Below are 21,815 nucleotides of genomic sequence, written 5' to 3'. Positions count from 1 at the left end.
TGGGTGAGGTTCTTCTCCCTGCTGACAGGAGAAATGGGATGTCTGAGTTTTTTGACTTGTTACTCCTGGTGTTCAAACCAGGCAAATTCAAGATTTTTCTCATTAACATTATGAGTTTGGAAGCTATGAACAATTCTTTGTCCTTGAGGCTGATGCAAGGATTAGAGGACAGGCTGAACAGCTGGGTCCCTCAACAGATACTGTCCTGCTTTTGTATTCCTACAATGCACTCTGAGTCAATAGCTCAAAATATGAAAGAGGCTTCCTGGGGGATTTTCTGGTTTTTGGGATTTTTTTTGAGAATTTTTTTGCTTTTCTGGGAGGATTTCTGTACTTTAGGGATGTTCGGGAAGAAAATATTGTCACTACATTCCTGACAGCTGATTTTCACTTAGAAATCCCAGATATGCTTACAGCAAAATTGACATGGGTTTTTCAGACATTGCAATATTATATGAGATTTGTTCATGAACAGGTGAGAGCCCAAGGGACCAAGGCCACCTATATTTTTAACATTGCTTGAGAGGCCACTGTGTACAACACTTACCCTGAACGCTGACCTTTGATTTGGCCACGTCAGTGCCGATGTCACAGGTGTATAACCCAGCATCTGTCTTTTCAAGGTCATGGATAAGGAGGCACAGGGTCTTCCCAGACTGTATCTCCTCATACTTCTTGCTAGAGGAGATCTTCACGCCATCCTTTTTCCAGACAGGCTTGACCTTCTCTTTGGAGACTTCACATTCCAGTTTGATCACTCCTCGCTCCTCACCGAAAACGTCATCCAAGGATTTCATGAAGACAGCAGGTTTCTCTGAAGGTCAAGGGGCAAAACAGAGCAATCAGGATGTTTGGGACACTTTCAGTTGCAATCAAATATTTAGAAACATTAATAATTGTCAATATTGGCAATATTGCTGATACCAATCAGAACCTTAACCAGCATCACCCCACAGCACCCCCAGGTCCTTCCTCCTGCTCTCAATTCTTTATCCTGCTCCAAATCCCTTCATCCCAAGATTGTTTTGACACCAGGGGCTGCCCTGACCCAGGTGCAGCACCTCACACTGGCCTTGTTGAACCTCAAGAGGTTGACATGGTCTCACTTCTTGAGCATGTCCATGTCCCTCTGAGTACGTCTCAGATTGCAATGCAAGATGTAACCAAAAGTGTGTATTCTATTGCCATCTGTTGAAACTCACTGGGGAGGTGTTTTCTTTATCTCTCCCACCACCCATCCTCCCTGCAGGGGATATCTGCTGTTCATGGGCCATCCAGGCTCACTGCAGGGCTGGGACAATTACATCATCCCATTGGGAGAGGCTCCACCCAGAGAGAGGAACCCAGCATTCCTACCTGGATAAAACCTGGGATTCAGAACAGCAGCACAGTCTGTCTGCACTGGATTCCCAGAGAGAGACCAGACCCATCTCAGCACCATTGGACCTTCAGAGGAAAACTCCACCCTGCTACAGGATCATCTCTGCTCCAACAGAACCACATCTGTCACTGCAGGAGGACTTGACTGGGCTGACACCAACACCCTGACCAACAGGGGGTCAGGTTGTGTTCTGAGTCTGACAGTGGTTTTTTTGTTTGTTTGTTTGCTTTTTTGTACTACATTTTCATTTTTAATTTTCCTACTAAAGATCTCTTATTCCTGTTCTCATATCTTTGTCTGAAAGCCCCTTAATTTCAAAATTATAATAATTTGGAGGGAGGGGGTTTACATTCTCCATTCCAAGGGAGGCTTCTGCTTTTCCCTGGCAGACACCTGGCTTTCCAAACTGGGACATGGTGGTAGCTGAACCCTCAGGCATGTCACATTTCACTCAGTGACACACTGGGTGTCAGCTGAACACTCATTGAGGCTGTCCAAGAACATGTTAAACCACAGAAACTCAGTTGTGTGACTGAACTTTAAGAGGTATGAAGGACAACAGGAAACTCTTCTTGTGGCTGATTGAGTCCAGCTCCACAGCTGATGTATTAAAAATCATAGAATATCCTGAGTTGTAAGAGACCCACAAGAATCATCCAGTTCAACATCTGTCCCTGCACAGACACCCCAACAACCCCAAGCTGTCCCTGAGAGTGTTGTCCAAACACTCCTGGAGTTCTGGCAGCCTTGGGGCCATGATCATGCCCTGAGGAGCCTGTTCAGTGCCCACCACCCTCTGGGGGAAGAGCCTTTTCCTGATATCCAACCTAAACCTCCCATGACTCAGGCCCAGTTGTTTCCTCAAGTCCTGACACTTGCCATCAGAATGAAGAGATCAACACCTGCCCTTCCACTTCCCCTCATATGAAGATGTTGAAGCCCACAGCAAGGTCTCCCCTCAATCTTCTCTTCTCCAGCTGAACCAAACCAAGTGACCTCAGCCGCTCCTCTCGAGGCTTTCCCTCCAGACCCTTCATTATCCTCACAGCCCATATTTAATAGCTCAACATTTTTTATGTATTAAGCAGGGTTACCCCGTGGATTTGGTAAATAATGGCTCACTTGCATGTCCCATTTTCATTCAGGAGCGTGATCTGGACCCACCTATCACCTTCAGCCGCACGGTCTCTGACACCTTGTCTGACTTCATTGTCACCGTGCCAGCATCCTCAGGCTTCACCTGCTTCATGGTCAGCGTGTAGCATTTGCCAACGTTCTTGATGTCATTGAAGTTGTTGGTGTAGAGGAGGGTGCCATTGAGGAACCACTCCACGTCCTCGTCGTCGTGGGACAGCTCGCAGGAGAACACAGCAGAGCTGTCTTCCTCAATCTCCACGTCCTGCAGGTGTTTGAGGACCTCCACATTGCGGGCTGGAAATTGGGGAAGCCAAGGGGCACCATCACCACCATCATCATAAATCAGTTGTTATCACAAACAATTACATGGAGGTTATTAGAGGATTTGTTCTGGTTTCCTGCACACGCATTGGTCACCGTATTTCACTTACTTGGTTCTGCATTTGCTCCGACAGAAAAAAAAATTTTATTAAAAAGACTAGACAATTTTAATTAGAACCCTCAGTTCTCTTTTTATATAAAAATCAGTTTGGATGTTTTGTTTGCTTGTGTTCTATTTAAAAATAAGGGGGTTTTTTTTGTTTGTTTTTTGTTTTTTTTTTTTTTTCTAAAATGATGCTACAGTGACTCTAAGCATCCCACAGAGCTCCAATACCTGTGTGCTTGTCACTGTGCACACAAACACATTTTTACTAAATTGTCCCTCAATTCCAGGGAAACTGTGACACAGAGGATGAGAGGAAAACAATGATTTCGGCCACAAAAGCAAAGTACAAAGAGATTCAGCAACTTGCTCAGGTCTAGGGAGCAAGAGGATTTTGATTATTTTGTTTCCCAGTCCTTGGGCAGAGATTTCTCCTTGCAGCTTCTCCACTCATGGAATGCTGTTTTCAAGGATGAGAACTCAGAAGAGGGTTTGGGACTCAGAAGGTTTGGGACTATTAATTGATTTTTTTTTATATATATTTGTTTGGATAGAATGGAGCCACAGCATCATTTAGGTTGGAAAAGACCTCTAAGATTGAATCCAAGAAAAACTGAGTGCTGAGTCCCCAGCACCGCCAAGGAGACCATTGAAACCACATCCCCAAAATTTTCAATCCCTCCAGGGGTGGTGACATCCCACTGCCCTGAGTAGCTCATTTCAATGTTTGACCACACATTTAATGAAGAACCTCTGAAAAGCCAAAGTGCTACCAAGAGCTGCTCTCTGGACTTTTGGAAATTATTCCGTGCCTCAGCTCCAAGTCTTGCTGGAAGTGACACAGTGAGCACCTTTCTTTGCAGTGTCACCCGAGAGGAAGGACTGGCTACAAAAAGTTCCATGCCCAGAAGGGGTAGAACTTCACTATGAATAACAATTGTATTCAGATGTATAATAGTAGCTATATAATGTATATATAGCAGGTATAAACAAATATATAGCAGGTAGACAAGCTGACACAGCAGTCAGGAAATGAAAACCACAGCCAAGATGACCAGAATGAGAGGCCTGTGACAGTTTAACATAAAGGATATTTTTAGTTAAAATCACCAGAGGTCTAATTCCTTTTATGAAATGGACAATAATGTGTCTTGACAAATGTTAATTTGTACCTTACCCAGATGGTGCCCTCCCTCACACATTACCAACTTGAGAGCAAGAGATGGATTTTCAGGATGGTGGAATCAGCAGTTCGCTTGTGATGACCCATTTATACAAAGTTAGAAGGTAACTGTGGGAACCTACCTCTCCCTCAGGAGGAGGAACCCTGAGTGAAACAGACCCACAAAGACCAGCCCTGCTGCTGCAAACCTCTCGTACCTTCAACGCTCAGCGTGGCTTCGGTCTCGGCGATCCCAGCCCTGCACTTGTACACCCCAGCATCCTCGGGCTTCACCTTCATGATCTTGAGCTCTGCTGAGTACTGATCCCGCTTGATTTTGTACTTCTCCGAGGGCTCAATGAGCACTTGGCCCTTGAACCACCTCACGTGCTTTGGGGAAGGCCTGAAGTCACAGGACAGGATGACCGAGTGTCGCTCCAGGACGGTCTTGTCCTCCAGCTTCCTGGTGATCTGGATGTGGTAATCTGCAAAGCAAGGGTGGGGAAGAAGAATGCATCAATCCAAAGAAGAGGAAGGTTTAAATTTGTGTTTCATGCCCATTAATTTCATATATGACTTCCACAACTGTTTTGTGAACTACTCATATCCTGCTACAAGTGTCTCTAACAGAGCTTTGAGGCTACAACAGCACAATGGTCTATAAAGAAAGCTGATTTCTGTGAGATAATACTGTATATTAACCACCAAAATTCATGGTCCACTTCTGTCTCAGTGTTACTGAATTGCTCTCTAATTGAGTTTTTCATTCAAGTAAGAGCAAATGAAAGACAAAGCAAGGACTTCAGGATGTGATTGGAGATATTTACCATGGTGACAGCAGAAGATAAAAAGCCTTAAGGCTTTGTCCTAGATCAAGTCAATGACAAAATGAATTAAGTAAATGAGCTATCAAACTTGTCTAGTTCAGAAATGGGACAAAATAAACTCTCCTGGCAAATTTCATCTGTTTTGTCCTCCTTGGTAAAGTCAAGAGAATAAAAATAAACCAGAAACCAGTTTTAGCTTGATAGATTTGAATACCAGGGACACCAAAGTCATTTAATCAGATCTCTTCCTAAGACATTTCTGGCTCAGTTGGTGAATCCAGCATTGCCCCAAACACCTTAGAGCTGAGAACTAAAGAGATCTTCCAGGTACACACACATTTCCAAGAACCCAGCCCAGAGTAGAGAATATTTATGACAAGTTACTTTCCAGGTACTGTGAGAGGGAAGATCTTTGCTCTGATTCACAGGATAGATATTAAAAATGACATTACCTCTGACGAGCAGGTTCGCCGTGGATTTGGATTTGCCAATGGAGAACTGGATGGTGCCTGTCATATCAACACTTGTTTTTATTATTGTCAGCCTGTGGATGGTGCCCTCCTGCTGCATGATGATGTTTCTGCCAGCCTGCAAGGCTGTTCCCTTCAGGAACCACTTGGCAGGTTTCACGGATGGAATGGATGTCTCACATTCAAAACTGGCTTCCTCAGGCTCAGTCACGTCCTCATCACACAACTCTTTTACAATACTAATGGCTTGCTCTGGATGGAACAAGAGACCAGGGATTTAGGAGTCATGAAAGCTTTTCCATTATCAGCCTGAACACTCCTGACATCTTTTGTGCACTTATGAACTGAAAGGGCCTTAAAACATCTCTTTTTTTTTTTTTTTTTTTTTCTCCCCCCTGTATAAAAGCAAACAGATAAGCAAACAGGTCACAGGCCAGAAAGTGAATCTGTATCTCTTGATTCCTTGTCCTAATTCTAAAGTTTCCTTCCTATCATGATACCAAACATGTTGTGGTATAAAACAGAAAAGAAGGTTCATTGGAATGCAGATGTTAATAAAAGGAGCTGCAACATTTATCTGAAAAACAGACTTTATCCAATACATTTGATAAACATCTCTGGAATGGGAATTTCCTCATTTTCCTTAGGAGAATATAGGATATATACATTCCTCAGGATGCTCCTGTGTGTAAATGGATTCAACACCAACAGAATCAATAACATGAAACAAAAACCTGTTTTTAAGCAGTGTCGTGTTTCCAAAGCAAGCAGCAAGTCTACCTGCCCACCCTCCTCCCAGTGCATTCTGGGGGTGAATAAAAGGGGCTTTTCTACCTTCAACAAAGAAATTAGCAGTGGTTCTGTCATCGAAGGCATCACACGTGTACGTGTCCTCATCCTCATAGTCGGCGTCGTTGATGATGAGTTTCCGGTAGACGCCCTCGCTCACAATTTCGTATTTGGCCCCGGGGTGAATTTCCACGTCCTTCTTGAACCACCGGACCTTGGCGTTGGCCCGGGACACCTGGCACTCCAGGACCCCCCGGTGCTTCCACAGGGCGATCTTATCCCGCAGAGGCTTCACAATTTTCACGGGCAGCTCTAGGAGAACAAAGGAAATGGAGAACAGTCTCCATAAAAAGAGTACGGTCTTCGTAAAAACTCCTTGGTGGTATTTCTTCTGTGTCCAGTAATTTGGAGGATGACAGGAATCCCCACTATGCTGAGCACTCAATTAACAAGTTTAATTAGTAAGAGCTGATTAAAGGGAAACTTTTTCTCTGTATTTTACCACTGGAGTGGTCGAACTGCAGAAGTAACAGGTGACTTCCTGTTGGAATATTAGAAACTTGGGGTTTGGGGTTTTAGTATATAGCAATATGCAAAGCAATATGGAGGATTTTAGGTGTTGTCTAAGTCCTTCTTCTTCATGGTTTGCGTGGTTTTTTGTGATTGGTTGGTGGGGTCCACATTGTGGACTTCAGGTAGTTAGTTATTGGGTTTAAAGTAAAAATAATTTAGGTAGAATTTCATAATTGGACAGATTGTCCTTGAAAAGGCCTTGTAGAGATAGAGAAGCTCTCCATTTTACCTTCGTTTTCTAACTTAGAGCTCACAGCTTGTGAGACTGTAATATAGATAAAAATTAATAAACATCCAAGTCCAAACACGAACTGTGACTCTTGTGTATTAACCCTGACCTTAGGAGAGAAAAAGAAGCCAGAACCATTTCAATTTCCTCAACACCTCACAGCAGTGCTATGGCAAAAGCTGGGACTGATCTCCAGTTTCCTGAGCTCCTCAGTGGTGCATCAATTCAAACATCTTCCTTTTCCCTCCTTCTATCACATTGTTTTAGTTAAAAACAACAAAAAAATGCTGGGTTTTATTATAACATACACCAGAAAGTGAAAATGCAAAAAAAAAGTCAAGCTACAGTTTTTTGGCTCCTCAAATTTCATGCACAACTTTAAATGTCTAAAGGTGCAAATCCAACCTCCTGAGAAAATTAACTGGAATTAAACCAAAATAAATTCCCAGCTGATATTTACCAGGCAATAAAAGTAGGCAGCTTTTTCTTCCCCTGAACACTGTAGGACTCTTTTTAACCTTCCCATGCAAAGGGAGGGAAGTGAATTGGTTTGTAAGGTGAGAGAGCAGAGAACAGCAGAATTACCTTTTACAGTCAGATGAGCACGAGATTCTGCCTTTTCTGCTACAAATTTGATCTCAGCTGCATCCTCAACATGGACACGTGCATAAGTCAGGGAATATGTCTTGCCTGGGGACAGACACACAGACACAGCTCAGCTATCCCAGAGCAAAACCCTATTTTCTAGTCTCCCTCCCTCCAACCCACCCCCATTCCAGAACAAAATCCCCCTTTTCTCCTCCTACCATCCTGCCGCATTTTGATGTTGTCGGAAGTCTTCAGCTTGTTGTCATTTTTGTACCACTGGGTCTCGACCTCGTCGTGTGAGATCTCACAGATGAAAGATGCACTCTCGTACTCGTTCACTTCCACGTCTTCCAGTGGTTTTACAATCTTGACATCTCGGGCTGTGAAATCACAAAGATAAATATTTATTTGGTCGTTTCTCCGTAAGTGAGCATGGTGTGTTTTACTTTCTGCATAATTACATGGCATAAAATGGGATTGCGTAGGATTTATTCCAGACCAGCCTTTCATCCTGGGTAGTTTCACTCTTCAACACAGTGAATACTTTTTATGGCTGAAGCTTATTGCAAGAGGATTTTATGTATGCTAGGCTTCATACAGGTATTATTGAAAGAAATACACCTATTAATGAAAGCAAATTCACCAAGAAAAACTAAACACAAGCCTTAGGTCATTATAAACTTGCCTCATTCATGCTTATTTGCATGCTCTCCTCTATTTTACATAGGTGATATCATTTTTCAGAGTCTCCTGAACTGACTATAATCCTCTTTAACTCTGCACCCTGATGCTCCTTTTGTCAGAACTGATCTACTTATCTGTGCTACTGCATCCCTTTCTTTTTGAAAGAGAAGGCATTGATACACCTTGGATCAGCCTCAGGAGCAAAGCTGAAATGCAAACAACAATTCATCCCAATCTCAAAACCAGGGAGAAAAGGGGGAATTCAACAGAGCCATGGGAGAGATGTTCATGAAAACACTACTGAACCCAAGCAGCCACATGAGGACAGCATCTAGTAAGTAAAGAGAAAGAAGCTCTGTCTTTTACTGTTTTTCAGGTGCCCCTTTAGAAAATAACATCTGCCAGGGCACAGCAGAGCTGTCTATTGAATAACCTGCCTTTATCTCAGAGCTTATCTCAGGTGTTTCAGAGCCTGGTGACAAAACACACCTGGCGCTTCATCAGTTGCAACACTCAGATGGAAAAACTGCCTCAAGCATAAAGGAGAGCTGCAGGCAGAAATATTGACCCTTTCCTTAGCATTCACAACCTAAAAATTAGGGCACTTCCCGAGCTCATACCCACGGCTTGTCCAGTCCCTATTCAGGCAAAATCCCCCTGGGACAATGGTGCCACTAAACCACATCAGCAATGGCCACTGAATCCCTTCTTTGGGCCAGGCTGTCCAGTATTTCCTGATGTGCCAATCCACAAGCACCATTTGGATTCCAGAGAATAAAAATCACTGGAAATAAATTAAAAACTGAATTAGGGCCTCTTCCAAAAATACTGAAGGATAGAGCAACCACAGGACAGCTTTGCCAGCATTTCCTCACCAGGAAGAGAACTGTAACCAAAATGAGCAACTGTGAAAAACAAACTCTCCACAAAGAATTTCTTGCTGTAGCAAAAAATCCTGCAGCAAATGTATTTCCTACTTCATCCAAACGTACCATGAACCTTTAGAGTAGCTGATGTCTTGTCTTCAGCTGCTTGGCATGTATAGGTTCCCTGGTCATCATATTCACACTTGTGAATAATGAGGCTTCTCTTATTTCCTTGGGAGATAATTCCAATGTTTTTACTTTGTCGGATCTCCTTTCCGTCCTAGAAAGGGAGAAGGTCAAAGCAGATCACCCTCAACACCTGTACATCTGCAGTATGCAAAACAGACACTCAGATCTTTGCTTATTTCATCCTTCTCGTTGGACTGAATGGAAAATTGTGTTTAAAGGAACATGTTCAGTACTCATCACAGGCCAAAGATTTCAGGAAGTGGAAATGGCTGGAGGGCACACAGAAATTTTGGATGATCTCAGACACCTTTTTGAAGGCTTATAACACCATGCAGGGTTGACAGTGAGTCCCTTCAGTCATGAATGGTTTTAAACTAGAAGAGGGCCAAATTTAGACAGGGAATAAGGAAGAAGTTTTTCACAATGAGGGTGGCAAAACACTGGCACAGGTCGCCCAGAGAGGTGGTGGATGCCCCATCCCTGGAAACATTCAAGAGCAGGTTGAACAGGGCTTTGAGCAACCTGATCTGGTTGAAGGTGCCCCTGCTCATGGCAGGAGGTTTGAATTGAGAATGGCCCTTCCAGCCCAAACTCCACCTTGAAGAATTGCTGCTACATCAAATTATGGAAGGTATCAGCTGAGCCCCAAGGGAGGCACATAAAATGCCAGAGCTGGTCCCCAAAATGGCATTTTAAGGAAAGGGAACTGGATTGTCAGTGGCAAAGGAAATTGAGGCTTTCTTTATATCACAGTTCCTAAAAAGGCTGTAAATCCTGGGTGAATACTGCTTGCTGTGGAGTGAAGCACAAGACTGAAATCTGTAACAGCAGTGCTCACATGCTGGGCAAGAACAGAAAAGTTTTACTTTCAATCCAGTATACAAATACAGCAAATAAAAACCTGAGAGTGATAAACTGGGAGAGTAAATGAACATAAGGACAAGACCAATGCTAAGAGCTTTACTGCAAAAGCTCAGGCTCATATTCCCTGGAAGTAGAATTAAAGGCTCCCATTCCCTTCCAGAGAAATCAGAAATTAAAATATCACAATCCATTAAGTGTTGTACCTTGAACCACTTCACATTGGCATTGGGTTTGGACAGCTCACACTCAAATGTAGCCTTGAGCTTCTGAGTTACACTGACATCTGCCAAAGGTTTGCTGATCCTCACAGGCAGTTCTGGGAAGGAAAGAGAAAGCCCAGTGAATGGGGAATGGGGTCACACAGGCACTGATGGGTAGGTAGAGGCTGGCTTTCATGATAAATAAAATTTGTATTGGTTTGTGCACTTTAATTCCCTCCCACTTTATCATTGTTCTGTGGGCAGTGATGCCACAATGATCCTGTTGGCATTAGAAGTGTAGGAACAGTGTAAAAAGCTAGTTTGTTATTTTTTTAAAGTATAGCTAATAAGTAATTTGTAAGTTTTTATATTAAGCTGTTTTGAGAATGAGAAGTTCTTTTAACACCACAATTTATTTTGAAGGTAAAAGATAAGTGCACTTACAATAACAAAGGATTTGTATTATGAGAATTAGTAAAGAAAATATGTAAACTATCTGAGAATAAGTGGATTTGATAAACAAGTAAAATGTTTTTATTAACTAATAAAACAATTAATAAAAAAGCTATTAACTAATTAGAAGCTGCTTTCAAAGATTATAAAAATTGTATTAAAAAAGGGATGCTACCATAATAAAGAGCCTTCTAAACCTTCTAAAATCTTGATACTGTGTGATTCTGTATGTTGTAACCATCTCTACAACAACAGGTTTGGGCACTTTATCTTTCCCTCCTACTTTATCACAGTTCTGTGGGCAGTGATGCCACAATGATCCTGTTGGTATTAGGAGGAAACATTAGTGTGCTTTACAATCCTTGCAGTTAGAAGGAAAATTTGTTGCCCTCGAGCTCACTCTCCAGGTCAGGAGAAGAAAATTGCACCCACCCCAAGCAGGGCTGGAGCCTTCTGATGCCTGTGTACCTGTCACAGTGAGCCTCCCCGAGGAGCTGATGCCTTCTGCTTTGAAGGAGATGAGCCCTGCATCTTCCAGAGCCACCGAGGAGAGAGTCAGGGAGTGTTTCTTGCCCAGGACATTGAAGCTGATGTTGGGAGCGGGTTTCAGACGGACACCGTCCTTCTGCCAGGTCCCCTCCACGTCCTCGTGTGACACCTCCACCTCAAAGGTGACAGTCCCTTTCTCAGCCACCTCCAGGGGCTGAAGGCCTTTCACCAACTTGATCTGCCTCACTGGAAAACAACGAGGAAAAGTTGGAGGTCACACACTGGCAGCTGTGAAATAGCCTGAGGACTTCCTAAATGGATTATTTCAGAATCAGAATCATTAGGTAGGAAAAGACCTCCAGGATCAAGTCCGACCCAGCCCTAACACCTCAACTAAACCATGGCACCAAGTGCCACATCCAGTCTTTATTAAACACATCCAGAGATAGTGAATCCACCAGTTCCCCAGGTAGATCATTCCAATACTTTATTACACTTTCTGTAAAAAACTTTTTTCTGATTTCCCTATTGCTCATGCAATTTCCCTACCGATTAGTTGGTATTCGCCAATTAAACAGTCACTTTTAGAGGAAATAAAACTTATCCATGACCACACCGCTAACATAGCTGCTATTTTTTAAATGGATGCTTTCATGAGACAAAGAGGTCAACCAAATATCACAGAAAACATAATTGGCCCCACTTTCTACCAAAGTCATTCTGGTTTTAGTGAAAGAAAGACAAGTAAGTTCATGGCAATACTGTGCAGTTCTTCAATTAGGATAAAACAAGGATGGGAGGAAAAAGCTATAGTATAAAAGAAAAACAAAATTCTATTACATGGTGCAAGAAGTGCTGACACCTCATAGGCTGGTGGCCAAAGCATCCATGGTTTGGTTGGATATTTCCTGTTCCTGTGACAAGACATCCATGCCCTATCATCGTGTAAAATGGATTTAGTGTTTAAACTTGTATCACCCACTGAAAGTAATTAGGTTGCCAATTAAAAAACAAAACCAAAACCACTGTGATGCCTCCAAGACCTTTTCAGACAATTGGTTCAGTCATCTGACCATTAGAAACTTTTTTTAGACTATAACCTGGACTTTTTTCTTTCTCACTGCACCTGAAATCCAGTATTTCCTGGCATCATGGAAATTGCTCCATTTCACTTTGTAAGACATCAGGTACCCAAAAGACTGTTTAAAGTCCTTCCTCACCTGTTATTTAGGACCAGCTCAGCACCAGTTGATGGCAAGGGCTTTATGGACAAAACTGGACGGTCCTTGAGTGATTAAATCTTACCATCACCTATCCTGTGACAATTATGACAAAAAGATGTAGGAAAGGGACAAAACTACGGGGCTGTGGATGAGGCACCATTAGTTTACCCAAGAGGGAAACATCCTCAGAGAGACAATTTGCTTTTGTAGTTTTTTTGGGCTCTGACTGAATATAAAGAGACATTCTAAACAGGGTGGTTTGCAGAGAAAAATCCAGACAATGGATGACTGAAGAGGGATATTTCTTTTTGCTAAAAAATCACACCAAGGCAAAACACAGAGCATATCAGGGAGTGAGAAAGAGAATAAAGAGAAGACTCTTTCAAGAAGCTTTATGGTCAAAGCTGGTGGGATGAGATGGAGGCTACAGGAACCAGTCAGACATTCTCTGTTCTCTGCTTAGCTTTCACCTCCTCTCAGTCATTTGACTGGTGGCCAAGCCCACACTTTTGTCCCATGATAATGCAGAGATCAGAATCCACCTCCAAACCCTGCCCTGGGGTGTTTATAGGACTGAGGATCACTGAACTCACTTTCCACATTGATCTTGGCTTGGGTCTTGTCATCGGGGCTCTCGCAGCAGTAGAAGCCCCGGTCTGCGAAGGAGATGTCCTTGACCACCAAGGTGTGCTTTGTTCCCTCAGCTTTGATCTCTATTTTGTCACTGGGCTTCAGCACGATGCTGTTCCTCATCCACTTCACCTCTGCAGGCTTGGTCAGTTCTACCTCCAAGGTCACTGTCTCCCTCTCTTCAACTGTTTTGGGCTCCAGCTTCTGCTTGAAGGAGATTGAGGCCTCTGCAAGAGAGGAATTATTAGTAGGAACTTAGAAGATCCAGAAAACAGGCTTTGAAGGAAGATGAAACCAGTGGCTCGTGTGTCTCCAAACCCAGAGTGTTCTGGGCACCCCTATTTAATGATGCAAAAGCAGAAATCCCCCGCTGCTAACATAATTAATTAGAGGGAAAGCCACAAAAAACAACATCATAGAATCATCGTCATAGAATGGGTTGGAAAGGAGCTTAAACATCCTCTAATTCCATGGGCAGGGTGCTATTTCCAGCCTCTTACCTCGGACCCTGAGGTTGGCTGTGCTTTCCACTCCCTCAGCATTGGCAGTGATTTCAGCTGCATCTTCCAGTGTGAGGTCAGTGATGGTGAGGCTGTGGTTGGTGTCCTTTTGAGAGATCACATATTTCTTGCTGGCTTCAATCCTGGCACCATTCCTGAGCCAGGTGACCACAGCATCACTGGGGGAGACGGTGCACTTGAACACGGCCTCTTTTCCTTCCTCAGACACCACGCTGTTGAGACTTGTGACGAATTTCACCACTCTGGGAGCTGATGGATAGGGGTAAAACATTCAGAGGCATGTCCTTGAGGCATGCCATGAGCACCTTCTAACAGTCAAAAGCTTCCATGACATTATTGGAAGCAGCAATTTGATTAGTTACAGTAATCCACAATAGTGGATCATCACATTTCCCATGTCTGAGTAAATTTTGTGTAGAAAGAGAAGCAAAAAAAAAAAAAGGGGGGGGGGGGGGGGGGCGGGGGGAAAATCCCATTTTTTATCTGAGAAATTCAATTCCAGCCTCAAATGCAATATGAAGGCAAATAATAAGAGACCTGAGATCAATAGGCCTCACAATCATTATGTTCTTCACCAATAGAGGTGCCACTGACAGTGAGAGGGGGGTTCTGTATTTTGTTCTCAACACAGCAGTCAGCCTAGACACATGAACAAACTCAGCTTTGCAGGGTTGCAACAGCTGAGGACAAAACCCAGGGGTCCCTCCACCCTGTCACCATCAGAGACATACGTTTGGGGACGATGGTGATGCTGCACTTGTCATCCCTGGACTGGCAGGAATATTCTCCCTCGTCCTCAGCCCGGATCCCCGTTATTGTCAGGGTTCGTTTGATTCCCTCCTCCCGGATCTGGAAACGCTTGCTGGGCTTGATCTCCACACCATTCCTGCTCCACGTCACCTTCCCTTTGGCGTGGCTCAGCTCACAGCTCAGGGACACGCTGCCACCAATCTCGGCTTTCACAGCCTCCAGCTTCTTGGCAAACTTCACCGGGATTTCTGAAATCCAAGGGAAGGGGGGATTGAGAGGGAGGAAAAGAGAAGAAGCCCGTTCTAAGAAATTGATTCTACCCAACTTTGGAAATAAATAAAGTGGCCCTAAATATCTGGGGCTCGAGGGAGACAAAATCTAACGAGAAATGTGGAAATTCAGGCATATGCCTTTGACATGGTACTTTCAGATCCCTGTCATTTTATAGGAGGATACAGAAACGGGAAGGGAACAAACACCAGCAGTACCCATCATAGGCTTCCGTGTTCCAAACTGGCCAGCAAAAGACAAAAACTGGAAATTTGGAAGAACTTGAGAGAACTTTGCTGGCCCATGGTGGGGCATCCAGAGAAGGTGCAACAAGCCTCAAGGTTGATTTTCAGAAGAGTTTGGATTTCACCTCCATCCCACCATGAGGAAAGTGCAGCTGCTGGGTTGGGCCACGACCTGAGCACTGCTCACCTTTCACCTGGACCCTGAATTCCAGCTTGTCATCCTTTGTCTGGCAGGTGTAGAGGGCAGAGTCCGTGCTCTCGGCTGCGTTCACCGTCAGCGTCCTGGACGCGCCCTCGCTCTTGATCACACATTTCTTGCTGGCTTTGATTTCTGTGCCATCCTTGAACCACCTCACTGCAGCGGTTTCAGGCGTGACTGAGGTGGTCAGCGTGATGCTTTCATGTTCTTGAACAACGAGAGGCTCTTTCTGGACAACTTTGTTTTCAAATTTAGCCTCCGGTTCTGGAAAAGACAATAAACTAGGAAAATTCAGAACTTCATGCTCAAAACCTTGACACAGCAGTTTAATGTTGCTCTCTCTGCAGGACTTACATCAGTAGATAATCAATAACCTGTAGTAATCCAGGGAATATGAATATTTGTGGTTGCTATAATATTTTCCTGAGTGGGAAGAAAGAAAACGGTCTCTCAGGCAACCCAGTGCTTCTGCTTAGAAAAGAAGCAGAGGAAAGGAAATGCAAATATTTATATTTTATCTGCTGCCCATAAAAAGCTTGTTTCTTAGAAGCAAAAATACCAATATAATTTTCTTTCCCTTCCCATTTTTAGGATTTTAGCTAAAATTAATAGGAAACATTAATAGAATGCATTAATGGCCTGTTTTCTATTTGCTTCTATTTGTTTTCTATTCACTGGTAGGAGGGCTCGAACTCTATCTTTAAACTTCCTTCCAACCCAAAACATTCTGTGATTCCTGTCCCTTCTTCTTGGCCTCCTTTCTATCCTATACAACTCTTTGCCACAAAATCAGGTGTTTTTGGGGCACACACAAGCAGCAGACCAGGTTTTCTGAGTCACTTTTCCCCATAGCTCCACTGCTGCTCTGCCAACTCCCCACATCTATTTTCAGCTCTCCACCACAGAAAGAGTTTGGGTGACATGGTGTGTGAAAGAGATAAGCAAAAAGCTATGTAGCATTTCCAGCCCCCCTCAAAAAGTCAGAATTTCCCACCTCTACACTGCTAGATTAGGAATTAACGTGTCATGTGCTTCTCTGGTGTTGCTCCAGGGGACAGAGCGGCTGCACCACTGCTGCTGTGTTGGGAATGTCCAGTTTTCCTCTAAGCCATGGTTCTACACACCACAAAGTGAGCACTTACCAGTTGGTTCCAGTTTGAAGGTCAGCTTCTGGCCTGCAGCCTCACAAATGTATTCCCCAGCGTCCTTCTTCTCCAGCTGCTCCACCACCAGGCGCCGGGATTTGCCCACGGTCTCTATTTTGAATTTCCGAGAGGAAACGAGCAGTTTTCCATCCTTGTACCACTTCACTTCAGTTGAATCTTGTGCTACCTCACACATGAGGGTGGCACTTTCTGTCAGGACAGCCTTCACCTCCTTCTGGACTTTTTCCTGGTTGATAAATGCAGGTTTGGGCTCTGAGCGCAGAAAAAGAAGAAAATAATTGTTGAGGGGTTAAAATGAGATTAGTCTTACAGATTTCCATGGAGAAGTTTGGAAAATATTTAGGTTGTCACTTGTCACAAAACCAATTGCCATCACTAAGCAGTTCCTACCCTTCTGTGGGATGGAGTTGCCACTTGGAAAATTGATAACTCACAGCCTGAGAATGGACAGGGCCAAGAGGAGCCTTGACATCAATCCTACCGTTGCAAGTCACCAGATAAAAATCTATTTCATTCAAACTTTCCCAAAGATCATCTGTCCTGTCTATCACTATAAGCTCCCAGATTCATTTTACTTAAGATCTCAGACACAATAAAGCAATTTCTTGGAATATTTCACAGCAAAAGTGGAATTTAGCACCTGGCAGGAATAGTAAGACATCTCAAACCACTGAGATCTCAATCACACAACAGCCCAAATTCAGAAAAAGTGATGTTTACAACCCATCATGAGATGTGCTGCTGCTGATACTGCAAATGACAAAACATATTCCAGCCTCTAAGTCTTCCAAAATGGGATGGCAAGACAAGGAAGGGATTCTGTAAGGGCTCTTTCCTTTCAGGAAGTTCAATATACAAGAATCACCCTTTGGGATCCCAGGAATGGAAAGGATCGGAACATTATTTATTTCTGTTATAACTGCAACTATTAGACCCACTAAGAATGAGACACACCTTGTACCATGCTAAAGCCAAATATGCCCATTTCTACAAATCCAGGCAACCAAGTACAGAAAATCAGATGAACCCTTCTGGCTGCAATAAACTCCAGACTTGACAACTGAGTCATGGTGGAACAGTTATTTCAATTATTGCTTTATTGATCTCTACTGAATTCTGACAAAGAATCTTCTCCTACCTGGGACATCAATCCTGAAGGTGAGTTTTTGGCCAGCAGCCTCACAGGTGTACTCCCCTGCATCTTTCTTCTCCACCTGAGCCACCACCAGGCGACGAGATTTGCCCTCAGACTCCACCTTGAACTTCTTGCTGGAGGTGAGGAGTTTCCCATCCTTGTACCACTTCACCTCTGTTTTCTCCTGGGCCACCTCACAGCTCAGCGTGGCATTTTCTGACAGTGCAGCCTTCACCTCTTTCTGCACCTTCTCCTTGTTTGTAAACACAACTTCTGGCTCTGGAAAGAGAGAAATTCAGAGTTTCTCTGAAATACGATATTGTTCAATCCTCTTATTGTGGCTTACAGGTAACACTAGAAAAAAACCCTCTGACATGACAGTCCATATCTAAGTCTTTCAGAAGAATATGCAAAGGACTTAAGGTGGGGGTTTTGTGGTGGGTTTTTGCCTGCTATGGGTTTTTTGACAGCAGTAATCTCTCTATTGTCCATAAGAACATAGTCTGGCAGGAATCAGTCAAGGCAGGATATGTTTTGGTTGAAGTTAACTGCAAACTATCAAATTTTTAGAGGAAGGAGCTGTTCTGTGCTGCATTACGGTCCCACAAAATTGATTTTTTTGATTCTCAGCAGTTGCTTCTGTTCCTTATTAGATCATATTGTTAAATGAGACAGGTGCTAGACCAGCAATGACATATCCAGAACCCTGTTATTTGTTCTCAGTGCAACCTTGGGAAAAGCTCAGCTCAGTTCACATCCAAATGGTGAAATCCCCTTGTTCTCCAAAATGCACATCAGTCACACTACTTGCAAGTGGATTGGGAAGCTGTGAGGGAGTTGGGAAGCCGAATCCATTCTACCTCTCTATGGCCCCAGTAGGGAAATGCAACTGGAATGAGCCTCCATGACACCTTCTTCCTTAACTTGCCATTTTCTTGGCACCTTAAAGACCTTAATATATATTAAGCCCTACTTCCATGACTCCCTTCAGGCTGGAAATGAGCATTTCCAAGGGAAAGAAAAGGAGTATGGACAAGGGGCAGGTTCTCCACTATCACCCTGCACTGAGAACCAGCTGCGGTGCAGATTTGTTCTTGTTGCACCAAGACAGAAGGAAGGAGATGCATAATCAGTGCCTTCTTTTTTACAGCCCTTTCCCTCCAGGGTGTGTAGCTTCCAAAAATTTCCAGGGATTCAGCTCTCCATTTTAAGGATTTTAAATGGCTTAAAAGAATATATGAAGAAGACTGGTCTTGTATTTGTACCCATCCTAGGCCATGCCAATGAAATACTCCAAAAAATTGAAGCGTAACACGAAGAGGACTTAGAAAATAATGTTAATTTTTATAAAGCTTCTAGAAATAAGACTGATGGGCCAAAGAATCTTCTCCTACCTGGGACATCAATCCTGAAGGTGAGTTTTTGGCCAGCAGCCTCACAGGTGTACTCCCCTGCATCTTTCTTCTCCACCTGAGCCACCACCAGGCGACGAGATTTGCCCTCAGACTCCACCTTGAACTTCATGCTGGAGGTGAGGAGTTTCCCATCCTTGTACCACTTCACCTCTGTTTTCTCCTGGGCCACCTCACAGCTCAGCGTGGCATTTTCTGACAGTGCAGCCTTCACCTCTTTCTGCACCTTCTCCTTGTTTGTAAACACAACTTCTGGCTCTGGAAAGAGAGAGAAATTTAGAGTATTAGTAGCACCATTCAAAATGGATTTTTGGTGAGTTTATATCTGTTTTATTTTGGTGAGTGAAGACACTGGGTGAATTTCCTGTAGTTCTTCATCATGACCCTACTTTGAAATTCACTGAAGATCAGCTGCATTGCAGAGCTGTTTTGATTTCATCAACATGTGGGGATGGAGAGGTGCAATCAATATTTTCCTTTTCATGACCATGTTCCTACACAGATGAGTAGCGCCCAAAGGTTTTCAAGGATTAAGTTCCATGTCTTAAAGACATTCTGATGTTTTACATAGAATATATACAATAATATTAAACTTTCTAAATATTTTAGAAATAGGAAAACCGGGCTAAACAGTTTTGTCTCACCTGGGACATCAATCCTGAAGGTGAGTTTTTGGCCAGCAGCCTCACAGGTGTACTCCCCTGCATCTTTCTTCTCCACCTGAGCCACCACCAGGCGACGAGATTTGCCCTCAGACTCCACCTTGAACTTCTTGCTGGAGGTGAGGAGTTTCCCATCCTTGTACCACTTCACCTCTGTTTTCTCCTGGGCCACCTCGCAGCTCAGCGTGGCATTTTCTGACAGTGCAGCCTTCACCTCTTTCTGCACCTTCTCCTTGTGGACAAAGGCATCTTCTGCCTCTGAAGTATGGAAACATAGGGGGAAAATATATAAGATATAAATATCTTGTGTCAAGGAGTTCTTACTTGTATGAGGTGTAGATGCTCTCCAGGATCTTGTCTCGGCAGTGCTGGTTTCATCAGTGGACATGATGATCTTAAAGGTCTTTCCAACATAAATAATTCAATATTAAACTATTGTAAGTAACACAATTTTGCAGTTTTATTTATCCCATAAATAAAGCAATATATCCTCAAAATACAGTCCATGTAATAATCATCCCTTTCTGACTTGTCCTCATTAACAGCTCCACCATTCCATTTGCAAATTTTTGACAATTAATATAAAGTTGAAATTCTCTTTTGTGTCTTTATGATATTTCTACCCTGTACATTTGGAACAAGCCAAATATAGCACAATGGTGAGTTGCCACCTCCACAATCACATTATTTAGAGGATTTTATGAGGTATTTTTGATCAAAATGAGGTATTACTCAGAAAAGACCTTGTAACCCAATCCCAAAGAGAGGACACAGCTCTCAATACGGAAAAGGACTTGACAAACATTACACATAAGACTACCATATAAAATTTGAAGTGTATTTTCATTTCCTAAAAAAATCTGTGATTTTCCAGGAAACTGGCCTCCTGACAGGAGGGTGCCACCATGGGGAAGTCAGGAAGAGACAGGATGAGAGGAAACAACCTCAATCTGTGCCAGGGGAGGGGTCAGGTTGGACATCAGGAGGAATTTCCTCATGGAGAGGGCTGTCAGACTCTGGAAGGAGCTGCTCAGGATAGTTTGGAATGACCATCCCTGGACGTGTCCAAGGGACACCTGGATGTGGTGCTCGGTGCTCTGGGCTGGGTGACAAGTTTGGGCCCGGACTTGATGGTCTGGGAGGATTATTCCAACCTCAGAGCTTCTGTGACCTGGGAGGCTCTTGGGGATGCTGAGCCACTTCCATCCCCTGTGCTACTGCCTTCCTCTCCTCAGTCACTCCCTGAAGCCTCATGGGGCCATCCCTGACTCCTCCTGGATGACTTTCTCCTGTCTCCATCACGTCTGAGCCCTGAGTGGAGGCAGCTGCCTGGGAGGGTGAGGAGAAGGGGTAAGCTCAGGTCGAGTTCCTCCACTGCTGACAGTGGCACCACAAGTGCTCCTGGGCCACATCACAGCCTTGCTATGGATACTGCACAGTCTGTGGAAAGAGAGGTGTCCTGCAGGAGCAGGAATCCAGCTTAGGGGCTCAGAATTTGAGCTCCTCTGTTTGTGTTGGCTGCAGAAGGGGTGTGAGGAGATGCCATTGTCATTTAGGAGGCACATGGTCTATGCTGGCTGATGCAAAGCTCCTCAAAGGAACATGTCAGCAGCACTTTGACGTCTGAAAGAGCTTCTAACACACCAAGCTTTGCCTTCAGAACTGATTGCAAAAAATATAAATATTTAAGCTCTCATTTCCAACTTTGAGTGTGAATATGTAGAGTGTATTAAACAGGTATTAAAACAAGTGTGTGTTGATAAAGGGCTATATTTAAAATGTCAGGTTAGCAGGGCATGAACATTCCAAACTCATCTCACTTGTCCTTTCCATTCATGACCTTTCATATAAACCATTTTTATACTGATATCAAGTGTGACTAAAACTTTTAATCAGCTTCCAAAGTGATTTACGCCACTCAATAATTTCTCTTAGAAACTTATTTTAAATTTAAACAAGTACTCAGTGCAGGTGACATTTCCAACCTTAAATGAAACTGGTTATTGAAGTTTCAGTGGAAATGAGGAAAAATATTTTCAGGACACGAAACTTTCGCTGATTTAAAATACGGATTTCACTGCATACTTTGAATCCTGGAACACTGAGATTTCGGAATCAGCTCTTTTTCTATGTGTCCAAGTCAGTCACAAGGTGTACAGCAGCTGTTTGTTTTGTTTTTTTTTTTTTTTAATATCGAGCCAAAAACTACAGTGGCATTCCCAAACCCCAACACTAAGCATCTAACTTTCCACTTGTCCTTAAACAAGGAAAGCTTTG

General features: G+C 43.5%; 1 protein-coding gene across 1 annotated transcript in view; it reads right to left on the bottom strand.

Moving 5' to 3' along the window:
• OBSCN (obscurin, cytoskeletal calmodulin and titin-interacting RhoGEF) overlaps nt 1–21,815 on the bottom strand; it is a 149,842-nt gene that overhangs the window by 93,760 nt on the left and 34,267 nt on the right. The window contains exons 12-29 of the mRNA XM_066313899.1: nt 19,521–19,796; nt 18,859–19,134; nt 17,468–17,743; nt 16,306–16,581; nt 15,152–15,427; nt 14,431–14,697; nt 13,679–13,948; nt 13,142–13,405; nt 11,305–11,571; nt 10,387–10,499; nt 9,257–9,410; nt 7,799–7,960; nt 7,578–7,682; nt 6,236–6,502; nt 5,384–5,653; nt 4,323–4,589; nt 2,546–2,812; nt 548–814 (exon numbers count right to left, since the gene is read on the bottom strand). Of these exons, the coding sequence (XP_066169996.1) occupies nt 548–814; nt 2,546–2,812; nt 4,323–4,589; nt 5,384–5,653; nt 6,236–6,502; nt 7,578–7,682; nt 7,799–7,960; nt 9,257–9,410; nt 10,387–10,499; nt 11,305–11,571; nt 13,142–13,405; nt 13,679–13,948; nt 14,431–14,697; nt 15,152–15,427; nt 16,306–16,581; nt 17,468–17,743; nt 18,859–19,134; nt 19,521–19,796 (4,320 nt within the window). The remainder of the gene's footprint in view (nt 1–547; nt 815–2,545; nt 2,813–4,322; nt 4,590–5,383; nt 5,654–6,235; nt 6,503–7,577; nt 7,683–7,798; nt 7,961–9,256; nt 9,411–10,386; nt 10,500–11,304; nt 11,572–13,141; nt 13,406–13,678; nt 13,949–14,430; nt 14,698–15,151; nt 15,428–16,305; nt 16,582–17,467; nt 17,744–18,858; nt 19,135–19,520; nt 19,797–21,815) is intronic.

The sequence above is a fragment of the Sylvia atricapilla genome, chromosome 1 (assembly GCF_009819655.1).
Source record: "Sylvia atricapilla isolate bSylAtr1 chromosome 1, bSylAtr1.pri, whole genome shotgun sequence".
Lineage (NCBI taxonomy): Eukaryota > Metazoa > Chordata > Aves > Passeriformes > Sylviidae > Sylvia > Sylvia atricapilla.
The sequence above is the reverse complement of the archived record's forward strand: the minus strand, read 5'-3'. Positions and strand labels throughout refer to the sequence as shown.